General features: G+C 39.7%; 1 protein-coding gene and 1 non-coding gene across 2 annotated transcripts; one reads left to right on the plus strand and one right to left on the minus strand.

Annotated features, from left to right (window-relative positions):
* Positions 1–3,472: 3,472 nt before the first annotated feature.
* Positions 3,473–3,579, plus strand: LOC140818897 (small nucleolar RNA R71). Its single transcript, XR_012115127.1, has one exon. It is a non-coding gene; the product is annotated as a small nucleolar RNA R71 (small nucleolar RNA).
* A 7,940-nt stretch (positions 3,580–11,519) lies between these two features.
* LOC140817835 (uncharacterized) lies at positions 11,520–12,559 on the minus strand. The gene is made up of 2 exons (XM_073177628.1): positions 12,365–12,559; positions 11,520–11,876 (listed from the first exon to the last, which is right to left on the minus strand). The coding sequence occupies exons 1-2, from the start codon at positions 12,557–12,559 to the stop codon at positions 11,520–11,522; spliced, it is 552 nt and encodes a 183-aa protein (XP_073033729.1).
* Between the last annotated feature and the right edge of the window lie 446 nt (positions 12,560–13,005).

The raw sequence follows: 13,005 nt of genomic DNA on the forward strand, positions 1-13,005 counted from the left end.
AAGAATTTCTTCCTTTGGTGAAACAATAAATTAGGTGGAGGTGTGCCAGTGACAAGAAAATTTGCAAAATCGGCATACCAAGGGTACGCATTTACCTCAATCAATTGTTCATCAGGAAACCAGTCATCTATATCATCGTCAATCCCCTTAATTCTAACATGCTCAAGCCTAGACAGATGATCAACAACTACATTTTCCACACCCTTTTTATCTCGAATCTCGAGATCAAATTCTTGCAATAATAAAATCCACCTAATTAACCTAGGTTTCGCATCTTTCTTAGCAAGCAAGTATTTTAGGGCAGAATGATCTGTATACACAGTTACTTTAGACAGAACAAGGTATGAATGAAATTTGTCGAAAGCAAATACTATAGCAAGTAATTGCTTTTCAGTAGTAGCGTAATTCAATTGAGCATCATTTAAAGTCTTACTTGCATAGTAGATGGTATGAAATACCTTGTTCTTCCTTTGACCCAGCACCGCACCAACAGCTGTATCACTAGCATCGCACATCACCTCAAACGGTAACTCCCAATCAGGGACAGTCAGAACAGGTGCTGTCACCAAGCTTTCCTTGAGTATCTCGAATGCATGCAGACAAGTAGAATCAAAATTAAATTCAACATCTTTCATCAACAAAGAGGATAAAGGTTTAGCAATTTTAGAAAAATCTTTAATAAAACGCCTATAAAAACCAGCATGCCCTATGAAACTTCTAACTCCTTTTATTGATGAAGGTAGTGGTAGGTTTTTGATTACGTCCACCTTGGCCTTGTCGACCTCAATTCCATTCTCTGATACCTTGTGTCCTAACACAATCCCCTCTTGAACCATAAAATGACACTTCTCCCAATTTAACACCAAATTGCTCTCTTCACATCTAATCAACACCAAGTTCAAATTCTCTAAACATTCATTAAATGAGGAGCCAAAAATAGAGAAATCATCCATAAAAATTTCAAAGAAATTTTCAATCATGTCATGAAAGATAGCGATCATGCATCTTTGAAATGTTGCAGGTGCATTGCATAAACCAAAGGGCATACGCCTAAACGCAAAAGTACCATAAGGGCAAGTGAAAGTAGTTTTCTTTTGGTCCTCAGGTGCAATTTTGATTTGATTGTATCCCGAATATCCATCTAAAAGCAATAAAATTCATGACCTGCTAATCGTTCAATCATTTGATCGATAAATGGCAAGGGAAAGTGATCTTTACGGGTTGCATCATTCAATTTCCTATAATCTATGCACACACGCCAACCCGTAACAGTTCTAGTGGGAATCAACTCATTTTTTTCATTAGTAATAACAGTAATCCCACCCTTTTTAGGCACACATTGTACAGGACTTACCCACGCACTATCAGAGATAGGATAGATAATACCTGCATCCAGAAGTTTAATTGTTTCAGCTTTTACTACCTCTTGCATCTTTGGATTGAGTCTCCTTTGTGGTTGTGCTAGATGTGAGTATTTATCTTCCATCAGAATTTTGTGCATGCAGATCGAAGGACTTATCCCTTTTATGTCCGAAACCTTCCAAGCGAATGCTCCTTTATGCTCCTTAAGGACTCCCAAGAGCTTACTCTCCATATCATCTGTCAAAGAAGAGGAAATAATAACAGGCAATTTATTATTTTCTCCTAAATATACGTACTTGAGATGTGGAGGTAGTGGTTTGAGCTCCAAAGTAGGTGGCTCCTCTAGGCTATACTTTTGAGACATTAAATCTTTTCTGTCTCCCAATTCCTCTAGTCTAAGCCTCACTTGCTTTCTCCAAGGTGGAATGGCATTCAAGTGAGCTACCATCTCCATCTTTTCCTCGTCTAGCTTGTCCTCCTACTTTTCAGTAGTGAGAGTGGCCTCCAATGGTTCTTTCAATCCATCCTGCATAAAATCACAAACGAGAGAATCCAAGACATCAATACGAAAACAACTATCATTGTGCATTGTGTGCTTGAGAGTATTGAAGACATAAAAAATAATTTCTTCTTCTCCAACTCTCAGTCTCAATTTCCCCTCTTCAACATCAATCAGTGCTTTCCCTGTAGCCAGAATCGGTCTCCCTAGGATTAAAGGCATCTCTAAATCTTCTTCCATGTCAAGTACCACAAAATCTGCAGGAAAAATAAACTTATCCACTTTCACCAAAACATCTTCGATAATCCTACGTGGATACTTGACAGATCTGTCAGCCAGCTGCAACGACATCCTAGTTGGCTTGGGTTCACCTAATCCCAGTCTCCTAAACACAGAAAAAGGCATCAGATTAATACTCGCACCAAGATCACATAGAGCTTTATGAAAATTAATGTCACCAATAATTCAAGGTATAGAGAAACTCCCTGGATCTTTTTGCTTAGGAGGCATCTTGTTTTGAACTAAAGCGGAGCAATTTTCAGTCAAATTCACCGTCATATGATCTTCTAGCTTCCGCTTATTTGCTAAGATATCTTTCAAGAATTTTGCATAACTTGGCATATTCAATAAAGCATCAGCAAAAGGAATGTTAATATGCAATTTTTTAAATATCTCAAGAAATTTACCAAATTGTGCATCTAATTTAGCTTTCTTCATTGCTGCAGGAAAAGGTGGAGGGATAAAAATTTTATTCTGTGCAATAGGTGTAGATGTAGAGTTAGAAGACTTACCTCCTCGATTTTCCACCTCATCCTCACCGTGCTTGGTCTTTTCCTCATTAGACTCGAGTGCTTTTCCACTACGCAATTCCACAGCCTTCACATGTTCTCTTAGGTTAGTTTCCGTGTTGCTTGGCAAAGCTCCTTGCTCCCTATTAGCAATCAACTTAGCCAATTGTCCAATTTGATTCTCTAACCCCTTTATGGATGCATCTTGGTTCTGAAATCTCGTCTCTGTTGCAGAAATAAATTTAGTCATCATTTGCTCTAAATTGGACTTCTCCTCCCGAGGCGGTTCTGGCTTGAATCCTTGGTGCATCCCTTATGGTGGACCTCTTTGTTGGCGATTTTGGTTGTTTTGACCTCGCCATGAAAGTTTGGGTGATTCCTCCATCCCAGATTATATGTGTTCGAATAAGGGTCATTTCTAGGACGGTTCTGGAATCCCACTTGTTTTACCGGTGCTCCCTCAGGCACATAGAATGGATTGCCATCTTGGCAATCCTGCACGTCATGCTCACCCCCACACTTATCACAGAAAATTTCTTGCAGATGCATAGCCGACCCACTCATGCTCATCCCATCAATCTTTCTATTCAAAGCCTCTAACTGTGCTGAAACCGCCGACAAATCATTAACTTGATTAATTCCAGCACCTCGTCTCTGCCTATCAGACTGAGGATGATAGCTACTAGCAGCCATCTCCTCCAATAACTCATACCCTTCCTCAGCCGTTTTTCTCAGTAAGTTACCACAGGCAGCAGCATCTATCATAGTACGGTTAGGAGTAAGCAGACCGTAGTAGAAAGTTTGAAGAACTAACCCAAGAGGCAGCTCATGGTGTGGACATCTCCTCAACAAGTCCTTGTAGCGCTCCCATGCCTCGTAAAGTGACTCTTGCTCATATTGAGCAAAAGTAGTAATGTCGGCTCTAAGCTTCATAGTCTTCGACGGAGGAAAGTACTTGATCAGGAATGCCTTTGCCATATCCTCCCATGTAGTAATAGACCCTACAGGCAAACAGTTTAACCACTGACTTAGCTTTATCTCTCAGTGAAAATGGAAATAACCGCAAACGAACAGCATCATCAGACACGCCATTAAACTTAAAAGTATCACAAATTTCAAGAAAGTCAGCTATATGAGAATTAGGGTCGTCAAGTGCACTTCCCCCAAATTGGACAGTGTTCTGAATCATCTGAATGATAGCTGGCTTGATCTCAAACTGATTAGCTCGGATGACTGGTCTTACGATGCTTGGACGTGCTCCATCAAGAGACGGCTGTGCATAATCCATCATCGGTATACGCCTTGGCTCCTCTCTGTGTTGATCGTCTTTCATTCTTTCCTTCGCTCTTTGCTGCTGTAGTCGACGTATAGCTGTGCGTTCAATCTCGGGGTCAAAAGGCTCAAGCTTAAACTCGAGTGATCTTCGCATGCACCACAAGAAAAATCTGCAACACAATAAGAGTATCAAATAACAATAAAATAAATAATACTAAAGAATTTAAATGAAAAATAAAAAATTGTGAATCAACAGTCCCCGGCAACGGCGCCAAAAACTTGATCGAGCAAAACTTGCACAGTGAATAGTCCCAAAATTTATTTTATAAATGAAAGCTCGATTTAAATATCGCAAGTGCACGATAGTCAAGTTATAATAAACGTAAGTGAATACGAGTATCGTTCCACAAGGACTGCGTTACACTATTTTTATTTTCAAGTAAAATTTCTTTAGCAACGATAAAATGAGTTGATGATTAAACTAATGTAAATTAAACAACTAAAATAATTAAAATGCAAAGAAAACGTATTCAAGAAAGCAATGATTAATTTGGATTAAATCAATTGAGAAATGAATTTGTTGGGAATTAGCAGTTCACCTACCACTCGTGTTTAAATAATTACACTCGACTTTTACTCGTGCATTCGACGGAATTCCCTAGACTAACTAATATACTCTGTCGAGCTATATTAATACTAATCATAAACATGCAGTACTCAAGTGTCCTCAATTATTTAACAGTTCAAGATTGCATTACATTCTATGGAATCCACTAGCTTTCATCCGGGTGAACTATCACTATCGACACGTACCCAATTCCGTATATCTACTAAAATTGTAAATCCGTGGTTTATACTATTTGATCCTATTGTTAATTGTTCTATCGAAATCATCAACAATATGAAATAATCAAAGGAAGTTAGCTAGGCTTCGATTGAAACAAGAAAGAACAATAGCATAAACAAATCACTAATAAAAACGTCGAGAAATAATGTTAAACATCGAGTACGGGGTAGGATCCCCTCAAATCCCAACAAATCTAGAGTTTAGCTACTGAAATTCATGATAAAAACCAACAATCAATGTAAGAAATAAAATACTTAATAATGAAAATACTAAAGATGACGATGGATGACGGCCACGACGCGTGGAAATCTCGAGGATCTTCGAAATCTCCTTTTTCTAGCCTCTCCTCCAAGAAAAGTGATGAAAAATATGATAAAGTCTCAAAAAAAAAGATCGCTGATCTCGTGTATTAGGTTTAGGTGTAGGATAGAGTCCATAAAAAGTTGGAAACAAATCTTCCTGAATCTCGCTTCTCGCTAGGGCGGTATATTTTGACCGCCCTAGCGAGAGGTCCTCGCATAAACTTCCTCGAGCATGTCCCTGGTTTCGCTGGGGCGGTCACTTTTGACCGCCCTAGCGAGACACTTGCGCATAAAATCCTCGGCCAGACCAAAATGCTCGCTGGGGCGGTCAAAGTTGACCGCCCGAGCGAATCCTCTTCGATATTTTGACAAATTTTCTCCCACTTTTTGGTTCAATTCCTACAAAATAACCACAAAATACACGAGATCAATCACATGCTAAATAATGCTAAAAAAATGCAAAATTAAACTAAACAAACTAATATGATGCATGAATGCGACTCAAAACCAACACTAAAAACACGTAAAAACGAGTCCTATCACAAACATTTGATGAAGTCAGAGTAGAAAAAACGTGTCTGATAGACAACTTTGGCAGCTCACAATTTAATGTTCTAGACAGTCTTAAGACCAAAGTTACTATGCCAACAACTGAAAATGAAAACATGCAATTTAAGTCCAAGTAATAATGATTGAAAATGAAAGGTTGGACTATTTGGTCAATACTTAGACAAAGTCCACTGTTTCACTTGAAAACCTGGATGAAGGTAAAAAGCAAACTGGTGATGGATTAGCCTAAGGCTTTGATAGTAATGATTGCAGTACTTCTGAAACAAATAATCAATTGTGTCTAGAGAAAGGCAAATCTAAACTCATAGATTTTTCAGATCCAACACAATATATGAACAGTTAGAGCAAGAAATCAAGTGAGTCAATATGTATATAAGAAGAACAAATGAATATATCGTGAGCTTGGGTATTTAGAAACTGAGAGTTCTAAGTCAAGTTGGCTAAAAACATACTAAACAAGAGTAGATATGATTCTCATTCAAAATCAAGTTGGTATCATAAGAGACATATCAGACAAAACTACATGAAGGGTAAGCATAACCATTACTACAATTTCAAATCAGTTCAGAACAGATATAGATTTTCTTATTCGAAGGAAAGACCTAAACATAGCCTTGTTAAACATTCACCACACAACACCAATAAGATTTCAACACAATCACACACTCTATTAGAGAAACACAATGGAAAATATTTTCGGATAATTCAAGTATTTGTCCCGAAAAGACTAAATCGATCTGGACCCCGGTGAGATATGAGTACCAAAAGTTATTCTGTTATGTTATTTCAAGTAAATCAGACTGAGCTGTTAAAGAAGTCCATCTGGTACTTAGACAGTGGATGCTCGAGGCGCGTGACAGGAAATGCAAAAATAATATATGAAATCATTGATTATCAAGGTCCCAACATCAATTTTAGAGATGATTCAAATGATAAAATTGTGGGTAAATATAAGATTATCCATCATAACATTGTTATTAATTATATAATTTTCGTTGAAAATAATGTTATAATTTAATTAGCATATGTTAGTTATGTGATAATGGATATATAGTGAAATTTTACAATCATAGTTGCACTGTCAAGAATACAAATGGTAAAATCATGTTGATAGGTAAAAGAACTTGTAATACATATAAAATAGACTGGTATGTTGAACAACCATCTAATCCAACCTGATTTATTGTTGTTAATACTAATAAGAATTGGTTATGAAACAAAAGGTTAAATCATTTCAAGTTTAAGACCATCGCTAATTTGAGTAAGAACAGCTTAATATCCAGATTTTCAAATATTGATTTATCAAAGGACAAGATATGTTTAGCATGTCATATGGGAAAGCAAGTCAGATCAACCTTCAAAAGCAAATGATGTACTGCATCAGCTCGATGTTTGGAACTACTCCGTATGGACTTGTTTGATCCTAAACCAATAATGAGTTTAGGGAGAATAAAGTACAACCTAGTGATCATTGATAATTTCTCAAGATAAACATGGGTTATTTTTTGAGTTCCAAATATCAAAACATTGTGCAACCTATCAAGATCCTAAAGCTCTTACAGAATGAGAAAAACCTTGTGATCAACCAAATTAGAAGTCGTCGAGGAACTGAGTTTACCAACAGATTGTTTAAAACATATATGGAAGAAAATGGAATCAAACACGAGTTCTCTATTGCCAGATCACCTCAGTAGAACAGTATTGATGTGAGACGGAACAGAACGCTTAAGGAAGCAGCTCGAACCATGTTAGCAGATTCTGAGATATCACAATGCTTTTGGGCTGAAGCCACAAACATCGCCTGTTACATTCAGAATAGATCGATGATCAACAAAAGTCATGGAAAAACACCTTATCAAATCTGGAATCGAAATCAACCTGAAATATCATACTTCTGGGTATTTGGTCGTAAGTGGTTTATTCATAATAATGGTAAAAATCATTTAACTTCTTTTCATGTAAAATCAGATGTTGGAATACTCTTAGGATATTCATCTGTTAGAAAAATATATGATGTTTTAAATAACTCTTGAAACATCTACTAATTTAAAATACGGAAATATATTTTTAAAGAAACATTTAAATAAATCTCATGCAAACAATCCTTCTTAAAATCATCGTTTGAAAATAAGCATCCGCAATTACCAATAAAATGAAGAGGAGTAAAAACGAGTAAAATCCTAACATCCACTGTAAAATAATATAGAGTGAAAAATAATCATATCCTCTCCAAAACCATAAATCTTAATGTGCAGAAAAATCATAGGTCCTCGGGTCATGTCGCCCAACAGGTCTGCTGACTCATAGTCCAGCACCTCCAGTCTCCTCGACTTCGAACTCACCTGCATCACACACGTCTAGTGAGTCTAAAGACTCAACACACATATACCATAAATAACAAATACCTATACGTAGCACACAACAGTGAAAAATATCATAATCAACCTATCTTTCATGAACTTTAAAAGCTTAATGTAAACGTGTCATATGCAATTGTGACGTGTCAAAACAGCTCATCGTTAATCATCATTCATCATTTATCATTCAGTTCATTAGAGGTGACTATCGTACATCATCATTTAGTAGATGGATCCATCATACATAAAACCGCGGTACCTGGCGGCTGTCGGACATCAGTGACAGGATTACTCATCCACTGTGCCTAGGACCTCATCATCAGCATTTACATATACATCTTAAACATTTACATATACTTCGATAGACACAACTAATTTCCATCATTCAAGACATTATCATTTTCATCACTTATAAAAATCATGCTCCAATGCAATTTTCTTTAAATTCAAGCAGGCAACGTATATCTTCATAAAATCTTAAAATTGTGATCATGATGCATAAAAATTTAAAATATCATAAATTTGTGCTCAGGCCGCTACCTTGACCAAAATCTCACCCCGGGTGCAAAATGACCATTTTGCCCCATGGAAATCCGAAAATTTTCGTTTCAACCCTAGACCTCTAAAATTGACCCGAAGTTTATCAAACTCCTTAAAATATCCCAAAACATTTTTATAAGCGTTCCTAGACGTAAACTCGAGCCAAATTCACAACTTAACTAATTCGTTTTAAAACTTAGACTAGGTCCCGATTTTAATTCAAATCGGCCCAAAATTTAAACAAATATTCTCCTACTTTTTACCATAATTTAAAAACACTCAAATGATCCTAAAACCATAATACCCAACCCAAAACTCTCGGCTGAAGACCCCCCCTTACAAATAATACTCTCGACCCTACCATTGTCCTACTCTCATGCACCTCCCTCCCTAAAAATCACGCCCACAGCCAACCCACCATACAAGCCATGAGCCAGCCTACTGTTGACCTAGAACAGACCTTCAAGGAGTCCCCTAGCGCCAAGGACCCAGCCCCATGCAGCTTATGCACTAAGCATTCTCGCTAGGACTCAAGGCTCTTCCCTCACGCCTCCAACACCCTTGGTTCGTGTGAGCTGCTCACGGGTTCAAACCAGTAGCGTGAGGGCCCTCCCAGGTCATGGTATGGACACTATAGAAGCCGGTCCACAGCTTGGTATTGCCCTGACCCCAATGGTTTCTCTCCCCTTGCACTCATTCAATCCAAAACCGAGCCCCTTACCGCGCAACCCTCTCGATCTACACTCTAGCACTGCCCTTCATCAACTCCAGCTTAGGGACAACGTCACTCACAGCCCTCACACTCTACAGCAACCCTCAGCACAGCCCCCTTGTAAACCATCAGGAAAACCGTGAGTAATTATGCAAGAAGGAAACCGAAAATCTCATGCAAAATCGTAAATATTTCATGCGTGAAATTGGATCGAACTCTTTACATAAAAATAGCATTCATCAGTATGTATATGGTGTGTAAGATGCAGAACAAAGATACAAGGCATGCCTGATACTTCTTTGTGACCGAAAATTGCAAGGAGACACACGGCCGAAACGAGAAGAGAGGCACCGAATTTGTTGAGCTTCAAATCACAAAGGAGATAGCCAATTGGAGGGGATGGGCGGCTGGTGAAGGTGATAAGGTTAAATGGGGAGCTTAAGGAAACTATTAAGAGTTGTTTATAAGGCAAATGATACGGTTGATTTTCCTTACGATTTCTACTGCCAAGAGTCGAAAGAAATCTGAAAGGTGAGAGTGAATTTTGGCCGTGGGGGTTAGGGAGATTAAGGGTTTATTTCATAATAATCCAATGGTTAATTAAATAACTAATGGGCCCTAATATAAAAATTAAGGGTTTGAAAAGGGTTTTAAGCCCAACAAGCTTAAAAGTGGGCCCATTAAATCCAAACACACCCCCAAAAAATATTTCGTGTTGGAAAGATTTTGAAAATATAAGCCGAAACTTCAAAAAGTCTCCCGATTCGATAAAACTTGTGTATCGTTAAAAATAAAATTCTGCGGTTAAAAATACCCAAAAAAACCCAATTTTGAAAACTACCCTTAAAAACTCCTTATATTAATTTATAAAAATAAATCGTGTTATAAAATAATTTTTCTGAAAAATCTCCGATCTCTGTTCCTCGTTCGAGCATGAAATGCATTTCAAAACCCTAATGCATGAACTTAAGAAAATTCATGAATTAAATCCTAGCATAAAATAACTAAGAACATAATAGAAAAATAGAATCATAGATTGCATGCATTTAGGTTACGTGAATTAAATTTTTGGAACTTACAACTCTCCCCCCCTTAAACATAATTTCGTCCTCAAAATTAGAACGTATAGAATAACTCCGGGTAGCGACTTTTCATCTCAATCTCGGTCTCCCAAGTAGCCTCCTTCTCTGAACGATTCAGCCATTTGACCTTGACCATCTGGATCACCTTGTTCCGGAGTCTCTTTTCCTGTCTGTCCAGAATCTGCGTAGGTCTCTCCTCGAAAGATAGGTGGTCAGCTGAAGTGGCTCATAATTAAGCACATGTGAAGGATTCGACATGTACTTACGCAGCATAGAGACGTGGAACACGTTATGAACTCCTGCCAGATTCGGCGGTAACGCAACTCTATATGTGAGTGTCCCAACTCTCTCTAAGATCTCAAATGGTCCGATGAATCTTGGGCTGAGCTTGCTCTTCTTCCCGAACCTCATCACACCCTTCATAGGTGCGACCTTCGCAAAAACATGATCCCCTACTGCGAACTCCAGATCTTGTCGTCTCTGATCAGCATAACTCTTCTGACGGCTTTGCGCAGTCCTCATCCTGTCTCTAGTCCTAGCCACTAGATCTGCTGTCTGTCTGAAAATATCCGGACCCAACTCTGCTCGCTCGCCTACCTCATCCCAAGATACTGGCGACCTACACTTCCTTCCATACATAGCCTCGTATGGAGCCATACCTATCGATGTCTGATAACTGTTGTTGTATGTGAACTCCACAAGAGGTAACTTCGGCTCCCAGCTGCCCTGGAAGTCGATCATGCAAGATCGGAGTAGGTCCTCCAAAATCTGAATCACCCTCTCTGACTGACCGTCTGTCTGAAGATGGAAAGCGGTACTGAACAATAGCTTCGTACCCAGAGCCTGGTGAAGGCTCTTCCAGAACACAGACGTGAATCTCGGATCCCTGTCTGACACGATGGACAATGATATCCCATGCAGTCTGACTATCTCTCTGATGTATAGCTTTGCGTACTGTGTCATGGTGAATGTCTTCCTGATTGGTAAGAAGTGAGCTGACTTAGTGAGCCGATCAACAATCACCCAAATGGCGTTGTATCCTCCAGTAGTCCTCGGAAGCCCTGTCACTAAATCCATAGTAATATTCTCCCACTTCCACTCGGGAATAGAGAGTGGTCTCAGCTTCCCTGCAGGTCTCTGATGCTCTGCCATGACCTGCTGACATGTCAAACACTCGGAGACAAATCACAGAATATCCCTCTTCATGCCCGGCCACCAATACAGAGTCTGTAAATCCTTATAAATCTTCGTACTCCCTGGATGGATGGAGTACAGGGTGCTGTGGGCCTCACTCAGGATATCTGCTCGAAGGGAATCGCTGTCAGGGACCCATAGGCGATCTCTATATCTGACTACGCCGTACACAACTGCGTACAGTTTTTGGCCCTTAGCCTCGTCCCTCTGTCTCCACTTCTGTAACTGCTCATCAGAAGTCTGTCCTGCTCGGATTCTGTCTCTCAGAGTCGGCTGTACTGTCAAAGTTGCAAGATTCGGGGCCTCGCCCTTGGCATAAATTGCAAGCTCAAATCTCTGAATCTCAGCCTGCAACGGTCTCTGTACTGAAAGATGACTAACACTGCGTGCTTCTTGCTCAGAGCATCTGCAACTACATTAGTCTTACCCTGGATGGTAGCTAATGTCACAATCATAATCTTTGACTAGCTCAAGCTACCACCTCTGTCGCATATTCAGTTCCTTCTGAGTGAAGAAGTACTTCAGACTCTTATGATCTATGAAAATCCTGCACTTATCCCCATACAGATAGTGTCTCCAGATCTTCAGGGCAAATACCACTGCTGCGAGCTCGAGGTCATGAGTCGGATAATTTTTCTCATGAACCTTCAGCTGTCTGGACGCATAGGCTATCACTCTATCTTGCTGCATCAGAACTGCACCCAAACCAAGCTTCGATGCATCTATATATACTAAAAACTCTCCCTGCCCTGATAGCATAGCTAGCACGGGTGCGGTGGTCAAGGACTGCTTCAGTCTGTCAAAGCTCTCCTGACACTCTGGTCCCCTAAACAAACTTGGCATTCTTCTTCGTCAAAGCGGTCATAGGCAGAAGAAAAGCCCTGGATGAACTTCCTGTAGTACCCTGCCAATCCCAAGAAACTGCGGATCTCTGTCACGTTCTTCGGAACTGGCCAATCCCTGACTGCCTCTACCTTGCTGGGGTCGACCTCTATGCCATCCTGAGATACAATGTGGCCCAAGAATGCCATTCTGTCGAGCCAGAACTCACACTTGCTAAACTTGGCATACAGTCATCTATCCTGTAGAGTCTGCAATACTGTCCTCAGATGATGAGTGTGCTCCTCCCTGCTCTTCGAATAGATCAGGATATCGTCAATGAAGACTATGACGAACTGATCCAAGAATGGCTGGAATACGCCATTCATGAGATCCATGAAGATCTCTGGTGCGTTCGTCAAACCGAAGGGCATCACCAAGAACTCATAGTGCCTATAACGTGTCCGGAAGGCTGTTTTATGCACATCTGCCTCCCACACTTTCAACTGATGATAACCGGAGCGGAGGTCTATCTTGGAGAACACTGAGGCTCCCTGAAGCTGATCAAACAAATCCTCGATCCTCGGCAGTGGATACTTATTCTTGACTGTGACCCTGTTCAGCTCTCTGTAATCAATACAAAGTCGCATGCTGCCAT

Source organism: Primulina eburnea, chromosome 17 (genome assembly GCF_022965805.1).
Source record: "Primulina eburnea isolate SZY01 chromosome 17, ASM2296580v1, whole genome shotgun sequence".
NCBI lineage: Eukaryota > Viridiplantae > Streptophyta > Magnoliopsida > Lamiales > Gesneriaceae > Primulina > Primulina eburnea.